This window comes from Manacus candei, unplaced genomic scaffold (genome assembly GCF_025592945.1).
Source record: "Manacus candei isolate 608988 ecotype Guabito, Panama unplaced genomic scaffold, ASM2559294v1 h1tg000024l, whole genome shotgun sequence".
Lineage (NCBI taxonomy): Eukaryota > Metazoa > Chordata > Aves > Passeriformes > Pipridae > Manacus > Manacus candei.
This window is the reverse complement of record NW_026138072.1, coordinates 4,103,496-4,124,338: the sequence shown is the minus strand read 5'-3', so window position 1 is coordinate 4,124,338 and position 20,843 is coordinate 4,103,496. Positions and strand designations below refer to the sequence as shown.

The window sequence follows — 20,843 nt, the reverse complement described above, 5'->3', positions numbered from 1 at the left end:
GTTGTGGATACTAGTGCCAAGATCTATATTTTCTATTTTTGTACAGGCTGTGGCTGGAATGGAATTAGTTGTCTCCATAGTAGCCTGTACAGGGCTGTGTAATGGATGAGACTAACAGCACTGGTTACATAGCAGCATTTCGGTTGTTGCTGAGCAGTTTGCCCAGCACCAATGTTTTCTTTTTCGTACTTATTTCAGCCCTGCACCTGTTGCCAGTGAGTAGGCTGCAGGTGGGCTAGAGGCTGTGAGGGAACACAGGGGGTCACATCTGATCCTGACTGACCACTGAGATATTCCATACCCTATGGCACTGTGCCGAGCACTAAAAGCTCTGGGAAAAATATGAGAAGGGGGGAACATTGGTGTTTATGACATTTGTCCTACCAAGGAACTGATGGTGTGTGGAAGGTCTGCCTGCTGATGGGAATAAACTTTATATTTTGCTTTCCATGTGCAGCTTCATTTTCCTATTAAACAGTCTTTATCTCAGTCTATGAGTTTTGTCACTTTTGCCCTTCTGATGCTCCCCTCTGTCTTGCTGGGACGGGGGTGAGCAACAGCTAAAACCCCCAGAGTTCCCTGAAAGCAGACTGAAGATAAACCAGTAGTGAAGATGCATCACTGGGTAATTTGCAAAAGACCTGGAGCTCTGTAGAGATCAGGTTAGCTTTGGAGGCAGGGCTTCCCCTTCCCACAGGCCGGTATGCAAGGTGAGCCTAGGGCCAGCAGTCATCTCTGGGCAGGAAGAGAAGGTACAGAATTATCAGTACTAAGAGTGGCACTGGATGCACAGCACTGTCATTGCATTGTGTGTCAGGCAAGGTGGACCTGAGAGGAACACAAGCTTCCCCTGAGGCAACAGAGAGGATCCCAAACCATCATCTTGTTTCAGCAGATATCACTGTGCAGTGTAAACCTTCCCTCACTAAAGCCAAAGAAAAGAGGACAACACCCCAAAAATAGTAAGTGGTGTCCCAAAAGAGAGAGAGATGATAAGGTACCTGAAAAGCACTATGAGTAGCAGTAAGAGCTCTCACAGGACCCCAGAAGGCAGTTGGGAGGAGTAGGAAGACAGCCCACTCACCACAGCTGTATTCACCTTATGAGCAAGGGTCACACTAAGGATGAAAATTGTCCAAACAGTGCCTGTGCACGGACACACCCAGAGCCCAGATGTACTTGCATGCTCCTATGAGAAAGCAAGTGGTCTCCCAGCCATGCTCTTTTCTGGGAACTGGAGTGCCTGCCAGGAACACCTGTGCTAGGGCCTGTGCTGCAGGGCCCCATCCCATCTCCTGGAATCACAGCTGTGCTTGGAATGCAGCAATGTTGGTGTGCATCCCTGTGCCACAGGCACAGGAGCCGCTTCTTCTGTCACGAAGATTAAGTAACATGCTGTTCACTGGTGAGGTCTTACACCAGTTGAGGGAAATCAAAGTGGGCAACAAGTATGTGGTTAGAAACAGCTGGGGCTGCAGTGCTTGCAGCCTCACAGCTCCAAAACTTCCACACCAGGCAGCAGGAAAGGACTGGTGTGTTACAAGGGAATGTAAATACCAGTAGATTCAGGACATGAAGGAGAGAGGAGGTAATCCAGGTAAACAGAGAAGCAAAGCGTTACCAAACACACTATTTTTACTGGTTTTTTCCCTAGGGTTTTAAAATATTTGGGAAACTATATCAATTGTAATAGTACGGCATTTAAGTCACAGCAACTCCAGAAATTTGATTCCAGACAGGTGGTTTGGTTTTGCCAAGGACACAAAACAAACAGTGTAAGATGGTTTCTTGTACTGAAATTGCACACAGATTTGCAGTGATGTTGAGACACTCTACTATGGTGTATGCAGGGGAATGAGACTCATTCAGTTCCCTAAACTTAATGACATGTTTGAAATGGTCATTTTGTACCAGATGCCTCTGGTACAAAACCCATATGGCTGCAGAGACTGAAAAAAGCACATCTGATTAGAGACTGCTGGATATGACTGAGATCAAGGATGGGAGCTGCACTGCATGTGAGGAAAAGAGGGGGGAAGTAGGCTCCAGCAGGAGGCATCTCTAATGCTGCAGTGAGTGAGCTCTCCCCTTGGACAAACTGCCTCATTCAGCTTTGAGGAGAATACATGAGAACATGTCACAGCCCTGCTGTGTTTAGCACTGTACACCAATCATATCTTCCTTAACCTTCTCAATTTAGTTTCTATGTCACTAAGTTGTGAAGTAAGCTTAAAATATCACAAGTAAGCAGATGTCTTTTCCATGGTTTTACTGACACTGAAAAAGTAGTTCTGTACCAAAATGTACACAATTTAGTAATAATACAAAAAGTTAATTCTGCAAGACAGAATGTCAGTTAAATCCACCAAAATGAACACTGAACCACAATTTATTGCCAGAACAGTGTTACTTTAAATAAGATCACTGAATGAACAAAGAAACAAAATATTTCCAGCTTTCCTTAAATAAAAATAGTAGCTATTAGCAACAAAATGCAAGAAGATAAACATTCATGGTATTTAATATTTACATGCCATCATAACATATCTAGCATGTAGTATGGCTTCAAGCCTGCACATCAGCTATATGAGCTCATTACAATGGATATTAATGTGTTGATTTGACAAAGCAATCCATGATTTACACCAAATTTGCACATTAAAGAGCACCTCTGCTAGTCACCCCTTTAGGAATGATGCTGCAGGAAACCCAGTCCAGTCCACTGATTCACTCCACAAAAACTTAAAAAAAAAAGCCCAAACAAACAAACAAAAAATAAAAAAAAAAAAATCGAGTATATCAATAATTTTTCTTCTGTGATTAACTAGGCAGGGCAATGCATTTAGGAATATTCCCAAAGATGAATCAAACCAGAATAAACCAGGGTTTTCTTTATTACAGTAAGAACACCTGAGACTGCTTCACTGGTCCAAGTACAGTATTTTATTAAAAAAACTGCTTGTTACATTAACATGTCATTTCATTGAATTTCCTTAATTAGTAATTTTCATTGAAAAAAGGGTAAGGTTTCTTCTTAAAATAAATACTCCCCCCTTAAAAAGAAAGTTTAAAAGGGAATTGAAACATAATAATAATAATAAAAAAAAACATTTTTTTTTTAAGAACAGTGTGATTTTCTGGCTTCATTTTACTTCAGCTTAAACAGTGGATACACACCTATTCCTGGGGAATAAGTGACACTGTATAAAAAAAATCCCCAACATAAGGTACACAATGTGTTTGTATACTCCTAAAGAGACTTCTTCTAAACTAAGTGTAAACATCTGTTTTTGACGTGTTTGAATGCACTCCTATCAAAGTTTGAGAAACAGCATTTACTTAAGTGCCTGTCTTGTCTGACAGGTAACTGGTTTTGAGTTACCAGTTTCATTTTTCTACCTGAACAAAGCAACAAAACAGTTGAAGACACTGTTTTTTCCTACTTCAGTACAAATTATATTTAACGGTTCAGAACTTTACAGATCACAAGCTTTACATAAAGGAATAACCTAAATTGTGGAGTTAAAATATTGAACACTGCTTAGCTGAAGCAGCAGCAAATTAAGTACTATATATATAGACAGATTTCTATAAAAGTAGTATCATTCAATTAAACTGATAGCCTAAGACCTGTTTTACATGTGAACAAAACTAAAACTAGGAGTTCATCGAAAGTGATGAGGCTTGCCATTACTTAAAAAACCATGCTTGTCTAACCAGAAAATAAAATGGCAAGGGCCTGTGCATTAAAGCCAAGTTTACACCAACTTTTTTTGTTTTGTTTTTTTAAACACCCAAAGTACATAACATCACTTTTCAGCTTAGTAAGTACCAGGACCTTGGTAAGCAAAATAATCTCAACCTGTAAAAACCTAAGACTGACCCTTTAAAAAATGATGTGTAAGATTAAGAATTCCAAAACCATGTTCAAGACATCTGACAGAATTTCAGTCATGAAGTCACCACTAGCCACTGAAGAAGGTCAAAGGTGTAAACAGTCTCACGTAAGTCTGTTGATCTCTTAGTTTATCTTACACAGACATTATTGAGTTGAAGGCAATCTTCATTCTAAACTTCACAGATTTTGGTTTTTTTTTCCCCTGTGCTCCTTGTCAGTTACTAGAAAAACTCTTCATTTCAAAGCCATTTTAAAGTATTCAAGCTGCCTTCTTAGTGCAGGTTCCTTTAAGATCCTGTAGATTTATTTTTGACCTAATAAAACAGTAAGATAACTAATTAGATAGTTAAAATGTTACATTGCTCTTATGTGTTGCAGTTATTCATGTAATCATCACTGAATCTCATGTACTTATGAGAAGGGAAATACAGCACAAAATTCAAGAAATTTTCCATTTTTTACCTGTTGTGGATCATGTGGCTTTTGACTAGATGCCCAGCTGCCAGAGCTGCCATTAGTGATAATTCCCCTGCCATCACTGTAGCACAGACAATTTTAGCAAGCTGACGGGCATTTTCACCAGGGTTATCTTGGCTGGCACCTTGAACCCCTAACATCTGCAGAGAAATGCAGGCAATATTATGCTGTCAATTTATGCTAAATTTAGTATGAACTTCCAAATTACTAGCTTCAAGTCCCTCTGATGTTATAAACGTCTAACCTTAGAACTGGCTATATGAAAACAATGAATTAGACAATTCTGAAATTTTCATGGAAAACACAGCAAGTTTCAAGAGGCCCCATTCCCGCAACATTACTTGGACATCACATGAAAGTGAGCTTCAATTCAAGAAGCTATGTTGATTTGAGCTTTCTGAATTTTACCTGCAAACAGGCCTGCTGTGGGAGTAAGTTGGTGCCTCCGCCAACAGTCCCTATTTCTATGGAAGGCATGGTGCAGCTGATGTACAGGTCTTCGTTGGTGGAACCAGTGCGCTCCATCAGAGTGATGCAGTTAGAGCTGCCCACATTCTGTGCAGCATCCTTTGGATCAGGAAGGAGAAACAAAACAAATTCGAGACGCTCGAGTAAGTGTTCGATTGAGAATTACTGAACTAATCTGAGTTCAGTAAAAAAAAATCTGAGCTGGTGTAAAACAAACCCACCTGACCACAGGCAATGTAGATGGCTGTCACAATGTTTGCTGCATGCGCATTGTAGCCACCTATGCTTCCAGCCATCGCAGACCCCACCAGATTTTTGTTTATATTGACTTCAACTAGAGCTTCTGTAGTTGTTTTCAATACCTAGACAAAGAGATAGATACATTTTGACTACCCCATTCCTTAAGCAGAAGTAGAAATACTCTATTTATGGTTAATAAGCCCTCACCCCTTGTTTGCTTCTATATGAAATGTGACTCAATCATTATCCTAACTTTTATTTTTGTTCCAAAGGAGACTTTTAAATGCAGAATGTTCCAGTAACAATGGAAAAGTCAGTGCTAAGGGTTTGGACTTGCATAGGCCTTTGAGAAAAGCTCATAGCTATCTACTCTATTTCAAATTCTCATTTATATTCAGAATAAAATGAACAAAATGAACTTGGCAGAAATATCCCATTAATTCACCATGACACAATAGCAACATTCCTGTCAAGTTGCTCCAGACTCTCAACTCTTCCCAATTTTGCTTTGTGTAAGACTATGGAGCCAAACTCAAGAGTTTCAACAGAAAACACTGTGATACATGGGTAAATAAACATTATGCACAGTATTATAAAATTAAGTGGCACATTTACACTATACTGATTGTATTCTGAAACCTTCAAGTAAGAGATTTACATTGAATTTAATATAAAAATGACCAAAGAGGGTCAAAAGAGAGAGTGTTGTGAGCAAAATTTAAGATATTCCTGCATAACAGGAATAGGAAGTGGTAACACAGATCTGCACTAAGTCTGCAACACTGAGGAAAAAAAAAATAACACTTATGTACTGGAGTTCAATGTCAGTAAATGTAATGATGTACAGGTCTGGGGGTTGAGGAAAAACTTCCCAAATTTACCTAAAACTCTCCAGGCCCATTACAAAAGTTTTGCAGTTTTGAGAAATGTATGTATTTTTATAAACGAGAGAGCAGACACTTACTTCTCTAACAACCTTGGCCGGAATGACTGCTTCACAGACAACAGACTTCCCTCTTCCTTCTATCCAGTTTATAGCAGCCGGTTTTTTGTCTGTACAATAGTTACCACTAATAGCTATAACCTGAAGGTCAGGAAATTCTTCATTCAGCCTTGCCAGTGCTTTTTCAGTACCCTGTTAGGAGCAAAACAGGTAGTAGGCTAAGTTTATCATTATGGTTGCAAAATAAGCTACCCAGGGACAGTGGAACAGTAAGATTAGATTAAGTCTAATCAGATAATCAGTGGAAAAAAAGAACATAATTTCACAAAGAAACATGAAACGGGAGAGAAAAAAATCCAAACTATTTTGACTTTTTTCTAACCACTTTGGGAATTATATGGGGAATAACTGGTTCTTCCCAATATATATGGACTCCCTGGATATATTCTAGGTGCATGGGCATATGGTACCATACTGGAGATACAACATGAACCCAGTGAAACACTACAGGCATTAAATTAATTAACTGTGGATAGTGGAAAGAGCTTCCCTACGGGTAATCAGTAGGAAATCTGTTACATTAGGACTTGTTTTTGACCAGATCCACTTATGTAATGATCCATGTAATGATTATGATTGCCTATTCCATATAAAATGTAAGTCTAAGACTATTAATTTCAAATAGCTCAAGGCATCCCAACAATCCATGGACCACATTTTTCCATGTTTGCATAAAAAAAAAACAAACAACCAAACAAAACTAGAGAACATCCCTCTGCCACTATTCACCACATTCTTAATCCTGTACTTAGAAGGAAGTGATATACACAGTAACAGATGAATTACTGCTAGATAAAATTTTTGGCTCAAAGCAACAGAGCAACCAGCTTAACTTTCCTATATCAAAAGTACTTCCTTTACATAATTGAAAAAAAAAATTAGAACACAAAGTTACTTTTTTCTTTCATCATTTTCATCCTATTCTTGTTTACACTTGACAAACACTGGCATTATTTCATAGCACTGCAAACAGCATTATGTCTTGTCTGTCTTTCAGAAGTCAGTCACAGATTAATAGGTTATCTTTACTTTTAAAAGAAATACACATTTATCAAAAATACTTAAGAGAATTGGTCCTTACTTTTGAAATCATATTCATTCCCATTGCATCCCCTGTTCCAGACTGAAAACGGATATAAAGGTTACGACCAGCCAAACTGATGAGAAGTTTCTGTAGGCGGGCAAACCTGCAAGAAAATTTAACTATTACCTATAATCCTCAAGGAAAAAGATAAGTTTTAAGTGGCAAAATGACAGTAAATCATTGCAATACAGAATCACTGAATTATTGATGTTGGAAAAGACCTTTAAGGTCAACAAGTCCAGCCTCTGACAGAGCACTACCTTGTTAACTCAACCCACAGGACCAAGTGCCACATCCAGTTGTTTCTTTAACACCTCCAGTGATGGTGTTTTCTCAGGTAAATACTATAAAAACATTCACTGTAAAAGTGTTCACCGCCTTTTTATGTTTTCTACCACTGGACTTCATGAAATGAAGTAATCTGAGGTGTTAACCAATCCAATTCATTTGTACTCCTTAAAACATCTGTCTACCAGTTATAAACTAACAACGAGGCCTTCAGAAATTCTGCTGTCAGTTTTACTGCAAGGCAAAAGGCATACTTATCTTCAACAGAGTAAGCCCTAAAAGTCACACAAAACCCAGGAAATACTGCATTTAAAAAGCAGCATGAGTTCGTTCTGGCCGAAATACAGTGTCAGGCCTGTCATATACTTGCCTGACACTTTCAAGAAACAAAACAGGTGAGGAAATCTCTCTCTGAATCTTCCTAAAGCAAGCAGGTAATCATAAGCCTTAGAAAAAACTCCAGGGCTTAAAATAGACTTATTCTTAGTATTGGTTTACATTTTTTAGCATTTCATTTCTAGCATTAGTTTATCTTGTATTCTCTGGAACCTCATAGATTACTTATCAATATTAGTAGTATCATCTGAAAGGCTAAATACCAAACTTTGAGGGTTTTTTTGCATAGTAACTACTAAATATCAAAACAAGCTTATGCAAAGTTTTTTTAAATGATTAGACAAATTAATATTCTACTAAGTGTTACACAGTGTGAATGTATTTTTTGCTAAATATAGGTGTTCACCATTATCATTGAATGATGTTTATTGATTGCAACTTCGGTATGTAGGCAGAGTGACTTTTGTTCTCTTAGATACATACTACACAGGATAGTAAAAATGAAGATGTAATTTCCTGTATTGCAGAACTCAAAAAAAACCCAATTAGGAGTTTTCTATCATTCACAGAAGTCTTATGTTGGGCAATGAAGCTGGAATAGCCATTGTACTAACCTACTTGTGCTGTCAAAAGCTTCCTTCATTATTTTAAAGCCTTCAGGGCTCTCAAGCCAAACCTTCACCTCTGCAGCCTCACAGGCAGTGGGCAGCCTTACAACAGGTCCTCGAGTCATCCCATCTGCAAGAATGCGGCTACTTGCTCCTCCACCAAGCTAAAAACCAAAGCAGAAGGGAAACACAGAAATTTTGGGGTTTAGGAAGTCAAAAACATGCGTTATACAACCCCAAGTATATTTTATAACATAGGACGTTTTTCTAGTCAAACAATACTTACACATATTGCTCTACATCCTCTGTTTGTGCTTGCTACAAGACATCCTTCTGTTGTTGCCATTGGCACCTGAAACTCTTTGTTATCCAAAAACAGTGGTCCTGCTACACCTACAGGAATAGGCATATATCCAATCACGTTTTCACAGCAAGCTCCCATAACCTTAAAAAACCATACAAAACAATCATTAAGGTTACACTGCAGTGGTTCAGTACAGCATGCCACATACTATGCCTGACATACGTACCTGACTACAACAACATATCTTAGTAAAAAAACCACAAACCTACCCATAAAGCAACTAATTCCCACCTCAAGAAGTTAACAGCTACAGCTGCCAACAGCTAATACTATTCAAGTGTAGGCAGATGTACCAAATTTCATAGAGTCTTAAATGTTATTAAAAAAACCCTTGTATTGTTAAATTAATTTTAAATAATCTTCAGTTTTAACTTGAGCTCAAAGTAGTATTATTCAGCTGAACTGTAGCTCAGTATTAGTAGAATTCTGCATTTCTGAGATAAAGCAGCTGCATACTTTGATAGGAAATATTTTTTGGATAACCTGCAAAACTCGCCCACCTCCCTAGGTGGTGTTTAGAAACATCAAGAGCAATAAAAGGAAGTTTATGTTTGCCTTTTATTTTTCCTTCTACATCAGTTTTGACCAAGCTCATTGTTAATTCACGTGCATCACTGCGTATTTATTTCACAGGATCACAGACTACGGTTTGAATTGGAAAGGACCATAAGGACCACCCAGTTCTAACCCCTCCTGGGACACCTTCCACTAGACCAGGTTACTCAGAGCCCCACCCAACCTGGTCTTGAACACCTCCAGGGATGGGGAGTCCACAACCTCTCTGGGCAACCTAGTCCAGGGTCCAGCACCCTCACAATAAAGAATTTCTTTCTAACACCTTATACCCTCCTTCAGCTTAAGGTCCCTTGTCCCTTGTGAAAAGTCCCTCTCCAGCTCTCTCGTAGGTAGGCTCCCTTCATACTGGAAGGCGTTATAAGGTCATCCTAAAGCCTTCTCTTTTCCAGGATCAACAACCCCAACTCTCTCAGCCTGTCCTCTCAGAAGAGGTGTTCCAGCTCGCTGATCAACTTAGTGGTTTTCCTCTGGACTTGTTCATGTGTTTGGAAAATCGTTTTACAATGAGTTTTGCTTGTCTACCTTTTACTTACCAAAGAATAATTATAATTCCTATAAGGAAGATATTGCAAAGATGAAGGTTCAGGGAGTTTCTTGGATAACATCTGTCTGCGAATGGACACACCTCGCTCCTGAGTTTCCATCAGGGTTTCCAGTTTGTATGCAGGAATATGCTTAGCATTAACTAAGCTGATAACCTCAGCATCAGTTAGAAATTTTGCTCCTTCCTGGAAATATAAAAGAAGAAGAGAGAAAATTAGATTCTCTTGGTGAAAATCCTTTTTAATGTTTCCAAACAAAAAAGGGTAACAACTTTCCTTTGATATTATCTGAATACAACTACAGGAGTCAACTGCCAGCACTAGGTTTTACAGTAGGCCAGGATGTGATCAAAAACTTTTATGATCAGACACCCACCTACACATGTACATGAGGAAGCTTCAATGAATGACAATCCCTCCTCCCTCCCATCTCAACTGACTTAAGGTGAAATAACGCACTAAAGGGTTTTGTTTTATTTGTGGCTCCCATGCACTCCCAAGTTATTAATGTAATGTAATTCTCTGGAGAATGACACTACAACCAGTGGGAACACGTAAAAGCTGCAAAATGAACTCCTAAGAATTCTTAAATCAGCCATTGCAGTAGAGGTAAAATAAAAGAGAAAAAATTTATTTTGCCATACCTGTGCATTTCCAAGTATACGAACACATTCCTCAATAGAACGTGGCTCTTTAGGTAACTCAATTTCTTCCTCTTTTTCATTAACAAGTGAAGAAGTTTCCACAGGGCTGCAACTGCCAACTACAAATGTAGCCTTGGTTGATGACTCCAATACAGGTTTTATGACTTCAGCTGCACAAAGACAATTAAAAGGAACTCTGGTTTACAAAATACTTAAGTTTTGGTACTAAATACAACATGTTACAACAGATTTCACTATTTATTCCTAATATTTATGAATAGGTTCAGACTTCAAAATGATAAGAATTACCTACCATTTCCATCTTTGGGAATGAAAGCTTCTTCCACTGTGTTAGATTTCTGATTGTTTTTCAGAAGTACAGATTGCTTCCTGCAACAATTCTCAGGGACCTTTTTCTGGACCATCACAGGAGATGTTATGGGATTCTTCAGAGAGAGGGTAGATTCAGTCTCTGCTTGCTCAAAGAAAATGTATTTGACGGCAAGGAGAAGGGCTAATCCAAGAGTGATTACTTGCTCAATATCCATACTGGCCATTCTAAAAGAGACAGATCAGAAAGTAAATACACAGTATATACAATTCATTTTTTATAACAGCATTCTGACATACAAAGAGTAATTATTTCACCATAATTTACAGCTACAGAAATCCCAGTCAAAAGATATTTTCTACCAGGACATCTAAGTACACTAGGTTAGGCTAGAGAAATAATTCTTCATGTTATTAACAACACAAAAATTTTCAGATGTCATTAAAGAGTAACCTAAATCTGGCTAAAAAGCAGTCCCAATAAGAAAATGACTGTAAAAGATGCAGTAACAGCTACATCAAATTGATGTAACACCTAGCCCCTAATGACAGGATATTTTCATTTATCATCCTCTACTGATAATGACTACTATGATGCAAGATGAACTGCTAAGAGGGGAAAAAAAATCCCACCTAAAACAGAGGGTTCTGAGTTTTCAGAAGTAACATGAAATCACACATGCCACTAACTTGAGCTGAGCTGAAGGAAAAGCCACAGTGGCATGGCTTTTGCACTTTTTGCACTTAAGTGTGAATGGTCAGAAGCTCTGCATAAATAATTACCCTAGTGCAGTTAAAAAATTTATTTTCTAGTGTACTCTGAAAAGTATCAGGGCTAGTGGAAAAGAGAACACTTTGATGCATACAGGACAGCTGGCTCAATCATATTCTTGACTACTTCAAAGAGATTGGACAAATGGCATATTATTGAAGCATTTCCTCTGAAATGTCATCTCTAGTTCCAGGAAGTCCTACAGTGGTCCAATCTGTGACTCTTTTAAGTGTTCTGCTCTAGGACAATGAGCTTGGCAGTATTAGAGGATACACCCCAACCAAGGAAACACACTCTGTGAAGTCACCCACCGAGAAAGGTAGAACTGCCACAGGGAAACATTAGGTTCAATTCTCTTTGGTGCATTCTCATCCAATCCCACTGAATTTTCTACAGTACTGTTTTGAGCAGCTGGTTCCGCTATCCAACGACTGTGGGCATGAACAAGAACCAAACCCAGCGACTGTATCAAAAACAAAAACCAAATATTAATTTTTCAACTGTAACTTGGTATCTAGCCTGCTAAGAGTAAATATTGTCCTTTCTTTGGGTTTTTTTGTGCTTTTTTTCCCCCCATGCCTCAAAAGTCTAAAGCTAACAGCTGATTTTCTACACCTCTCATTAACACCCTTTTTGGCCTACGGTAACACTGTTGTACAGTAGTTTTGGATGTGTCCCACCCACATTCTTCCCCTTGCTCAAGAAATAAGCAGAGGAAGGTGAGGATACTGGAAGGATAAGAGGGAGGGAACTGTACACATAAAAAGCCCCAAGTGTTTGGCACAGAAACGGCATAGGCAGGAAGATGATAGGGTTACATACAGGAGAAGTTATTAAAATCTACCACTGCAAATTGAACTAATGTGATGCAGAATACGAGTCTATGGGAAACAAAAGCTTGATTCATTCCATCAGAACACCTCACTGACTGCATAACTACAGGTGCAAAAGAGCCACAAACCATTATCATTTTGACCCTCTGTGTTACAGGATTTGGTTTATTCTCTTCTTCTTCCAGAACACGAGCAAAATGGCTGAGCTGCCATATAGGGCGCCCTTCACGACTCTCTCTTGAAAGCTGCAAAATATAACATAATTTAAAAATGGGTCACATATAGTACATATTAGAAGAACCAACAAATAAGCTTCAGCACTGCACTTTTATTTGATCGTTGAGAAATTACCAACAAAAGAGTCAGACTACAGTCTACTGTCCAAACTGCTAAGACTTTCAATAGTGAAAAATGCTGAACAGACAATAATTTACAATGTAATTTGTTTACTCTTCTTTAGGTCAGAACTCCTACTATTGAGTGTGACTCATTTACAGTGACGTTTACAAGTTACTGTCACTAGTTCACCAGTGAAGGAAGACAAACATGTCACGTAACTCTGTGATAAAACATATAGCCTATAAGTAGCACAGGGGCTGAATATTAAGCTTGATGTTGTCTTGAAGTTGGTCTTACCTCCAATACCAAGGACACACAAGCTGGAAAGAAGGTCATGAAGACAAAGTAGTTGGCAAGAACAGACATACAGCCAAAGCAGCACATAATTTCAAGCTGCCGCACACCTAAATAAAAAGACATTCTTACATTTGAATATGCAATGGGCTATATTGAAGAAGTGCTGCAGAACTAAGCAAGAAATCACTAAACTGACATTGCAGATTACAGAAGGCATTGTCTAGATTAATGAAAAACAAGCACATTAAGCCTTAGTTATTGTGCACTGGTTTATTCTAAGCACAATATATGTTTATGTATTGACAGAAAACTTTATTTTAATATGTCATTCTAAATGTATACAATAAATTTCACCAAGATTTTAAAGCTTCACACTAAAAGCTTGAAACTCCTTACTTACCTAAGCAAAGAACAAGTAGCCAACATTATGTATTTAAATCTTTTTTGAAAGATGGCCAATTAAGTGTTCAGGCAATAAGAAACAGTATATACACTGCCTACTCTTCAATAAGTCTGGTATCCAGAAAAAGACAGCCATGCTGCACATGCATTACCGAACTGCCTTAGTAAAGATGAAAGAGCTAACAGTATAAAATGAACTATATGCAACATCAAAATGTTTTTTTTCCCTAAGATGTAAACAAGAGAAAAACTTATTAACACACAGTACTGTGAAAGATCCAAAAGTTGCAGAGCAAGTGCTTTGGAAGATATCTTTAAAGTATGTGAAACAGGTGGGAAAAAAACCAAACCAAGCCACATTAAAAACAACATATAAAAATAAACATGCAAGCAAAACCCCACTTTAGTCTTAACTATGGAACCTCAATTTATTTTACAAAGAATTTAGTTATTTTCATGTGAAAGTCCTTTGCTTACTACACTTAACTATTCTCTTTTTAACAGAAAACCAACTGCTACTGCACACAGAACTGATGAAGATCATATAGTGCATGTGCTGCCCAGTATGCCAACCATATCCTGGGCTGCATCAAAAGCAGCACAGCCAGGAGGCTGAGGGAAGGGATTCTGTCCCTCTACTCCAGTCTCCTAAGACCCCACCTGGAGTGCTGCATCCAGCTCTGCTGCCCCACCGTGACAAGGACATGGACCCGCTGGGACAGCCCAGAGAAGAGACACTAAGATGTTAACAGGAGTGATGGGAACAATATGAAGATATTAATTTTATGAAAGCAGCTGCACTGAAGTCCATTCCTACTGCACCATGGTCAAGGAAAGCCATTATCTGTATTTCAAACTTTGGTTTAACATGTACATATTATTCATACTAGCAAGAAACTAGTAAAAATGGGCTAATCAGGAAGGCAAATAAAGAGATTAGGTCACTCCACTCTCATGGGTAACATCTATGATGTAAAACTCTCAATATCTCAACGTCTCTCAAATAGTCTTTTTTAACTGAAAATATTTGAACTTTCAGACTATATGGCTCACCTGACATGGTACCAACACCAATTACAAGACACTCCACAAGTGCATCCAGTGTAAATGTAGGGCCTAAAATTGCCATCCCCCGTGAAATATTTTCTCTGACTTCATCCTAGAAAGAAAAATTTCTGTCCATTAACATGAAAACAAAAAGCAAATTAAGTTTATGACATAAAGTGATTAGTAAACTGAGTAGTATTATGGTGATAAAGCCTTGTAAAACATATATTGAAAACGAACTCCTATGAGAAAGCATATAGAAAATGCATTCTATTTCTTCTAAGTTAACATACTTTGACAGTTTTTAGTCACAGAAGGTTATTTAATTTTGATTAATTTGTCTACCTTTGTCCATAAGTGTTATAGAAGCTTAGAATACTGATGAGGCAGAGACTCTACACTAAATTCAGAACAAGACTTCTACATTTTAAGACATAAAGAAGCCACTTGTGTCAAGGCATTTCAAAATTTCTTGCAACCACTTATTGGTACCCTAACTACTATTACTTTATTATTTTATTATTTAACTCTCTAGACTCAGCTGATAGAAAAGAGCACGCAAAAACCACTAAAATTTTGCCTGGGGGGAAAGGGATTTCCTCCAGCAGGCAGGCATGGCAAACTCTAGAGTTTGCTGCTGTTTTTCTGGTGGTGTTGTTTTTGGGGTAAGAAGGGGAGAAAACTGTAGGAAAAACATATTTGTGAAATATTTTCTTGAAAATCAGTAAAAAATTCTGTACTTGCAATTATCATCAAATAATACAGAACACGCTATAACAATATCACATATATAGAAAATGTGCAACATAATATACACTACATTAAAATATAATAGACAATATTTTGTCACAATTAATATGCTCAAAGACCACATACAGTATTTCGTAAGTATAAATTAATTGCAAGAAATACACTTTTACTTCAGAACTTAAGAGTATTAGCAAAAAAACATTACTAGGTATGACAAGCAAAGTGTCCTGTCAATCCCTCCTATTGTGCTGTGTTAAATGCACTAGAGCATGACTATTCCTGTCTGCACATATGCTCCATCCGCTAAATATTTGGTCTAGAAATATGCTTTTTTTCCAGTAGCAGCACTGTAAAATTACATGTCTCTTTATCTAGTGTTCCTGAGCCCTAAAAATTAACTTTTTTATTTCAGTAACTGTTTTAGGGAAAACTTTGGCCTAGGAACATTAGCCTCCTTAGAAGAGCTGTAAGCACTGCTGGTTTTAAGTTCTGATTTTATAAAGTCACACTCATACATAGTGCACATGACTGTGCACACTAATTTAAACAGCGTTACTACTCACTTGAACACTGATCTGGCTGGAAGACAAGAGAACACAGAATCTGGATAAAATCTGATCCTTTAGACATTTATATATCACCAAGACAGTATTCGCCTGTATGTCTCTCCACCTGGATTATTCATATATAATTATAAAATTGGTCGGCTTGGAAGGGACCCTCAAGATCATCTAGTTCTAACCCCCAGCCATGGGATAATGTTCAGTTTAGAAAATTAAACTTAAAATCTCCATCGCAAAACAAAAAAGCCCCAACAAAGTAAAACACCAACCAACAAACAAAGCCCTCAAGAAGAACCCCCCTGACCTGTGAGTTGGAACTGAGAGCAAATTTGGCTAATGCACTTGCTCTTGACAAATCAATCAGGAGCAGGAAGAATGGTAAAGCTTCACTGAAAAAAAAAAAAAAAAGAGGCATATGTTAAACTTCAAGGTTTATTGTACAGGAAAAAAAAGCAAGCAAGAAATCAAGAATAACAATTCATTACTTACTTTAAACCTGTCAATTCTTTATCCAAGAAGTGAATTACCACTGTACTAAAAACAAAACTTGAGAAGATTGTAAAGAGGCCAGCGATACCTTTAAAAAACAAGAGAACAGGAAATTTTTGGTGTACATAGAGAGAGAGAGAGAGAGAGATAAGGAGGAGGAAAAAAAAGGGAAAAAAAGAAAAACCACACCTTTAGATCAATAATAACAAATGCAATTAATAATAACTCTTCTCTCTCAGAGTGTATTAACAGCAGTCAAAATACAAACTGAAGCACATGCTGTTTTCATAGATATTTAAAACTCAAATTTGTACCGCATTCAAAGACTCAGAGATAAAAGCCATAAATCTTCTCAATTTATTTCAAGCAAAATTAAAACTGGCTTAAACAGCTCTATAACTTTAAGTGATTCACACAACAGTTATTTTAAGAATTAAATTTCCAGTGTTTGTATAATCTTACAACCTTTCATTAAAAAAAGCACTTTGATAAATGTAAAATGTCTTCTGCTATGTAACAATTAAAATAATGCTTTCTTGAACATAAGGATTAAAGTGTTAATATTTGTTACCAATTTATGTAAAAAAAACCCACCAACAATTAAAATGCATACAGCAAATATAGAAGTCAGACACAGTACCTAAAATGTATTTTGATCCAAGCTGCCTTAGGTTCTGAAACTGGAAATAAATATAAAGGATTGCTATACAGCGTGTGATTGTCAGGATGATGATGTCACTGCTCAGAACATCCTGTTTGAAACACAAAGAAATTTAGTTAGCTTTTACAGTAAGAAGTAACTTCTTAAGTTTCAGTAATAAAAGATTCCATTGTGAAGCTGCACTAAAAATGAAGTTTCAGAATAACATAAGTATCACTGATAGTCTTGTCTTAAAAAACTAAAATATGAAAATCCTTGTTCACTAGACACTGTGCAGATGAATGTTAGGTTTAACGAAACCCATCTGTACTGCATCACTGTTTGCATACTACTTTAATATCCACGATTAAAAAATAAGGCAATAAAGAAGCTTCTGCATAGATACTTTACTCCTAATACATCACACCCTCATCTTATTCTACAGAAAACCCTGGATCTACTGATTAACCCCAAGTACAAGAAAATTAATTCAAATACTTACTTCTTCAAGTTTGGGGCATTCATAATTCCAGCCACAGATCTTATCATTCCCAGTGAACATCTTCATAGACATCATACAGATGGTAAGAGTCACTGTTCCCACAATGACTTCCCATGGATGAGAGGCTACAAAAAGGCCATGCATTCGAAATAGTCTGGACAACATTTTCAAGACTGTTCTTCTACACTTAGCAATCCTGTAACAAAGGTATATTTTGTACGTTAGCAAGTCTGACATTCAGTGAAAAGACAGAAATCTACACATTCCTGCAAGTCATCTTCCAGGAAAAAAAAAGTAAAACTACTTAAGTAACAGACGAGTGAGGAAAGTAATCTTCACCTTTCAACCTTCCATGTAAACCACATCTATTTCTAAGATTCCAAAATATAATACAATCTGCTCCTGCCTTCTCAACCTGTTTTTAATACAAATCTGCCCTGTTTCTTCAAGGTCTTGCTGGTAAGTCCTCACTACTCTCACATCTCTCAGTATTGCACAATTCCAATACACTTTTCACTTCTTGTTTTTACCATCTATATAAGCACTCACCAAATTCTGTTGCTTCTTTGTACTCATTTTTCCCATCAAAAGTATTGCTGAACCATAAAAATTACCAATTAACCATTACTGGTAATGCTCAACAGCAAGAATTGCCATGTTATCTCTCTGGCTGCATTTTCTCTACTTTCTGTTCAATATTATTCTGTGACACAAATTAATTACATTCAAAAAAGTGTTCCTTCTTCATCTCAAGCATGCAAGTCCTCACATACAGTATTCTCTGACAGTTATCTTCTACCCATAACTAATTCCCAGGTTATTGGTACATTCCATCATCCCTTTGCTTCCATAACAAACATTTGCCAAAAATTCTCACAGTTGTGTTTCACAGAACTAAAAACATGGACATTCTTCACATCCTTCAGACCTCATCCTAGTCTATTTGCTGTGTGTTGTACCTTTACATAAGTTTATCGAGGAAACAAAATGTGGTAACATTCTCTCTTAAATGCATTAATAACTGGAGTTTCCTTTTCTCATTACACAAAAACACCTTACAAAACTGCATTATAAAGTTAAAAAAATGCTTAATAGTAATCTGGTTAACAGAGACAATCTGTAATTCAGTATTTACATGTACCAACTTAGCACTCTAAAGATTTCCATAGAAGACTGAGAGCTGTACACACTGCCACTTCAAAGTGGCTTAAAAAAAAATCCCTTTGCATTGCTTTAAAAGTAACAATCCATCCACTGGGCTTCTGGTATTATTTTTCTTGCTCAGACATCAAAAATGAAGCTGAACTTCAATGAAGAAAATAACAAGGCAAAACTATCTGATTAAGTGTTCCTGAAGATACCAGAATCATCTTGGTTTCCTACCAGCGCAGATCTCAATCACATGAGCACCAATAGCACTGATCTATTTCTCTTTATCCTTCCACAGGGAAGGTGTGGACAGACATTTGTGCTTCATGGAACCAAGTGCGGAAAACGATTGAGAGGACTGCCTTCTTTATGAATAAATTATTTCATTTCCTGACAGAAAGCTTTTTAAGAATAAAATTAAAAACCAAAAGCAAACATCTCCTTTATAAAGTAGTTAACCCTTCTTTTTCCCTCTATAGTATAATCTACATTCTGGTTTGTAAATTTATGTTGCCACCAAGCTGTACCAAAGTGGTATCATTTTTCCTCAGCAGAATGGAAGGTATTTTTTAATTAGAAAAACATTACCAGAGAAATACCTCAGTGCTGAATATTTCAAAACAACACAAAAAATAGGAAAGGCAAAACAACATTCTTTGAAAATACAAATACTTTTGAATGTCACTCTGTTTCAGGAAAATCAGAACTAGCAGTTACTACATGACTTTTACAGAGTCGTACTAGTAGTACAGCTAATACAACTAATTCTGAGATTGGAATGATTATCTGGCCATGAAAAAAATAAATAAACTAGTAGGGCTAGAAAGATTTCAAAATCTTTTTTCAGAAATTATTTGTCACGTTTCTACACAAAAACAGTAAAATGGCTTCACATAAATCAATTAGAGGAAAAAAGTGCACAAATTAATTTATGAAAATAATTATCCATAATATCTTAGGTTTTTTATTAACTGCTGCTATGAAATAGAGGATGCCTCATGGCTGATCTTGGGGTTACCTGAATGATACTAACTCCTAATCTAAAAGGATTCTTTAAAGCTTTCATGTGAGTTTAACCTGCCTGAAGTACATGGTGGTTTTTGCTATGCAGTTGACTTTTCTTGAAAATATTCATGATTACACACACTGATTCTGCATTACAGTGGTGTAAAATAAAAAAGTCAATGCATAACATGAGCTCATATTTCTGTTTGAAATATTTACACAGTTACACTGACTCATAGCTTGAAATTAGTAAGACATAACGTTAAATATAAACCCAAAAGTTAACACTGAAGTAATTCTGCTAAGTTTCAAAATGGTGGTACAAAAAGGGTGCTTTATAAATCCCGCTTGCCTTTGTTTTCGACCTGGGAAATCAAAACAGAACACAAAATACAAACAAAACCCAGCTGCAACTCCTCCAAACCAGTGTAAAAAGCAAACTAGACCAGTTGTATGTAATGCTTCAGAACAATTACCTATCACGTAACTGTACGACTAGTCTGTTAAATACCCAAGGTTTGTCACCCAGCTCTAAGCTCAGAGTAGTTCTCTGCAACACCATCAATGAGATCAGCACAAATTTCCCATCTGTTGCGGGCTGACTCAGCAACAGCTACAGGAATCCAGCGGCAAAAGCAGCCGAACGAGAATTTGTGCGGAGCTCACCTGAACCGCAGACACAGGGCACAGACCCTGCAGCGCTGCCCGGGACCGCTTTCGGCGTTCACAGCGGGGGAAGCAGCCCCTCAGAGGCCCAGGGCTGCAGCTACCGGGCGAGATTTGGGGGGGCTCAGCTCCGCAGCCCGCGGGCGCCGAGGCGGCCCCGGGACCCCCGCACAGCGCCCAGGGCGGCGCCGAGGCGGGGCGGCCGCCGCTCCCGACGGGCGGAGATGGCGACGGTGCCCTCCCTGCCCCGAGCCGCCGCCACCCGGCCGCTCTCGGCCCGCAACCGCAGCCCGCCCGCCCGCCGGCACGGCGCGCCCGTGTGCCGACCCCGCGCTCGCGGCCCCGCCGGTCCCCGCTCACCGCCGCGCCGCGGTCCCCGCTCACCGCCGCGCCCCAGCCGCAGTGGCAGCTCACTGCGTCCCACCCGCTGTCCCCTCCCGGCCCTGCCGCCCCGCCCCGCCGCGCAAGGACACGCCGGCTCCGCCATCGCCCGATCGCGCGGCCAATCGCGAGCGCGCGTCCCGGCCCGCC

General features: G+C 38.4%; 1 protein-coding gene across 4 annotated transcripts; it reads right to left on the bottom strand.

Moving 5' to 3' along the window:
• Window positions 1-2,920: 2,920 nt before the first annotated feature.
• On the bottom strand, window positions 2,921-20,762 carry HMGCR (3-hydroxy-3-methylglutaryl-CoA reductase). 4 transcript variants are annotated; one of them, XM_051788156.1, is made up of 20 exons: window positions 20,673-20,762; window positions 17,493-17,688; window positions 16,991-17,102; window positions 16,351-16,438; window positions 16,166-16,250; window positions 14,555-14,660; window positions 13,100-13,206; window positions 12,592-12,708; window positions 11,942-12,093; window positions 10,842-11,086; window positions 10,529-10,698; window positions 9,876-10,070; window positions 8,689-8,847; window positions 8,409-8,566; window positions 7,168-7,273; window positions 6,048-6,218; window positions 5,065-5,205; window positions 4,784-4,942; window positions 4,361-4,515; window positions 2,921-4,212 (listed from the first exon to the last, which is right to left on the bottom strand). In XM_051788156.1, exons 2-20 carry the CDS (start codon window positions 17,655-17,657, stop codon window positions 4,158-4,160), a joined length of 2,646 nt encoding a protein of 881 aa, XP_051644116.1. In that variant the 5' UTR covers window positions 17,658-17,688; window positions 20,673-20,762; the 3' UTR covers window positions 2,921-4,157. The 4 variants fall into 4 exon arrangements, with proteins under 4 accessions (XP_051644116.1, XP_051644115.1, XP_051644114.1 ...); XM_051788155.1 differs by having other exon boundaries at window positions 20,697-20,719; XM_051788154.1 differs by having other exon boundaries at window positions 20,640-20,718.
• Between the last annotated feature and the right edge of the window lie 81 nt (window positions 20,763-20,843).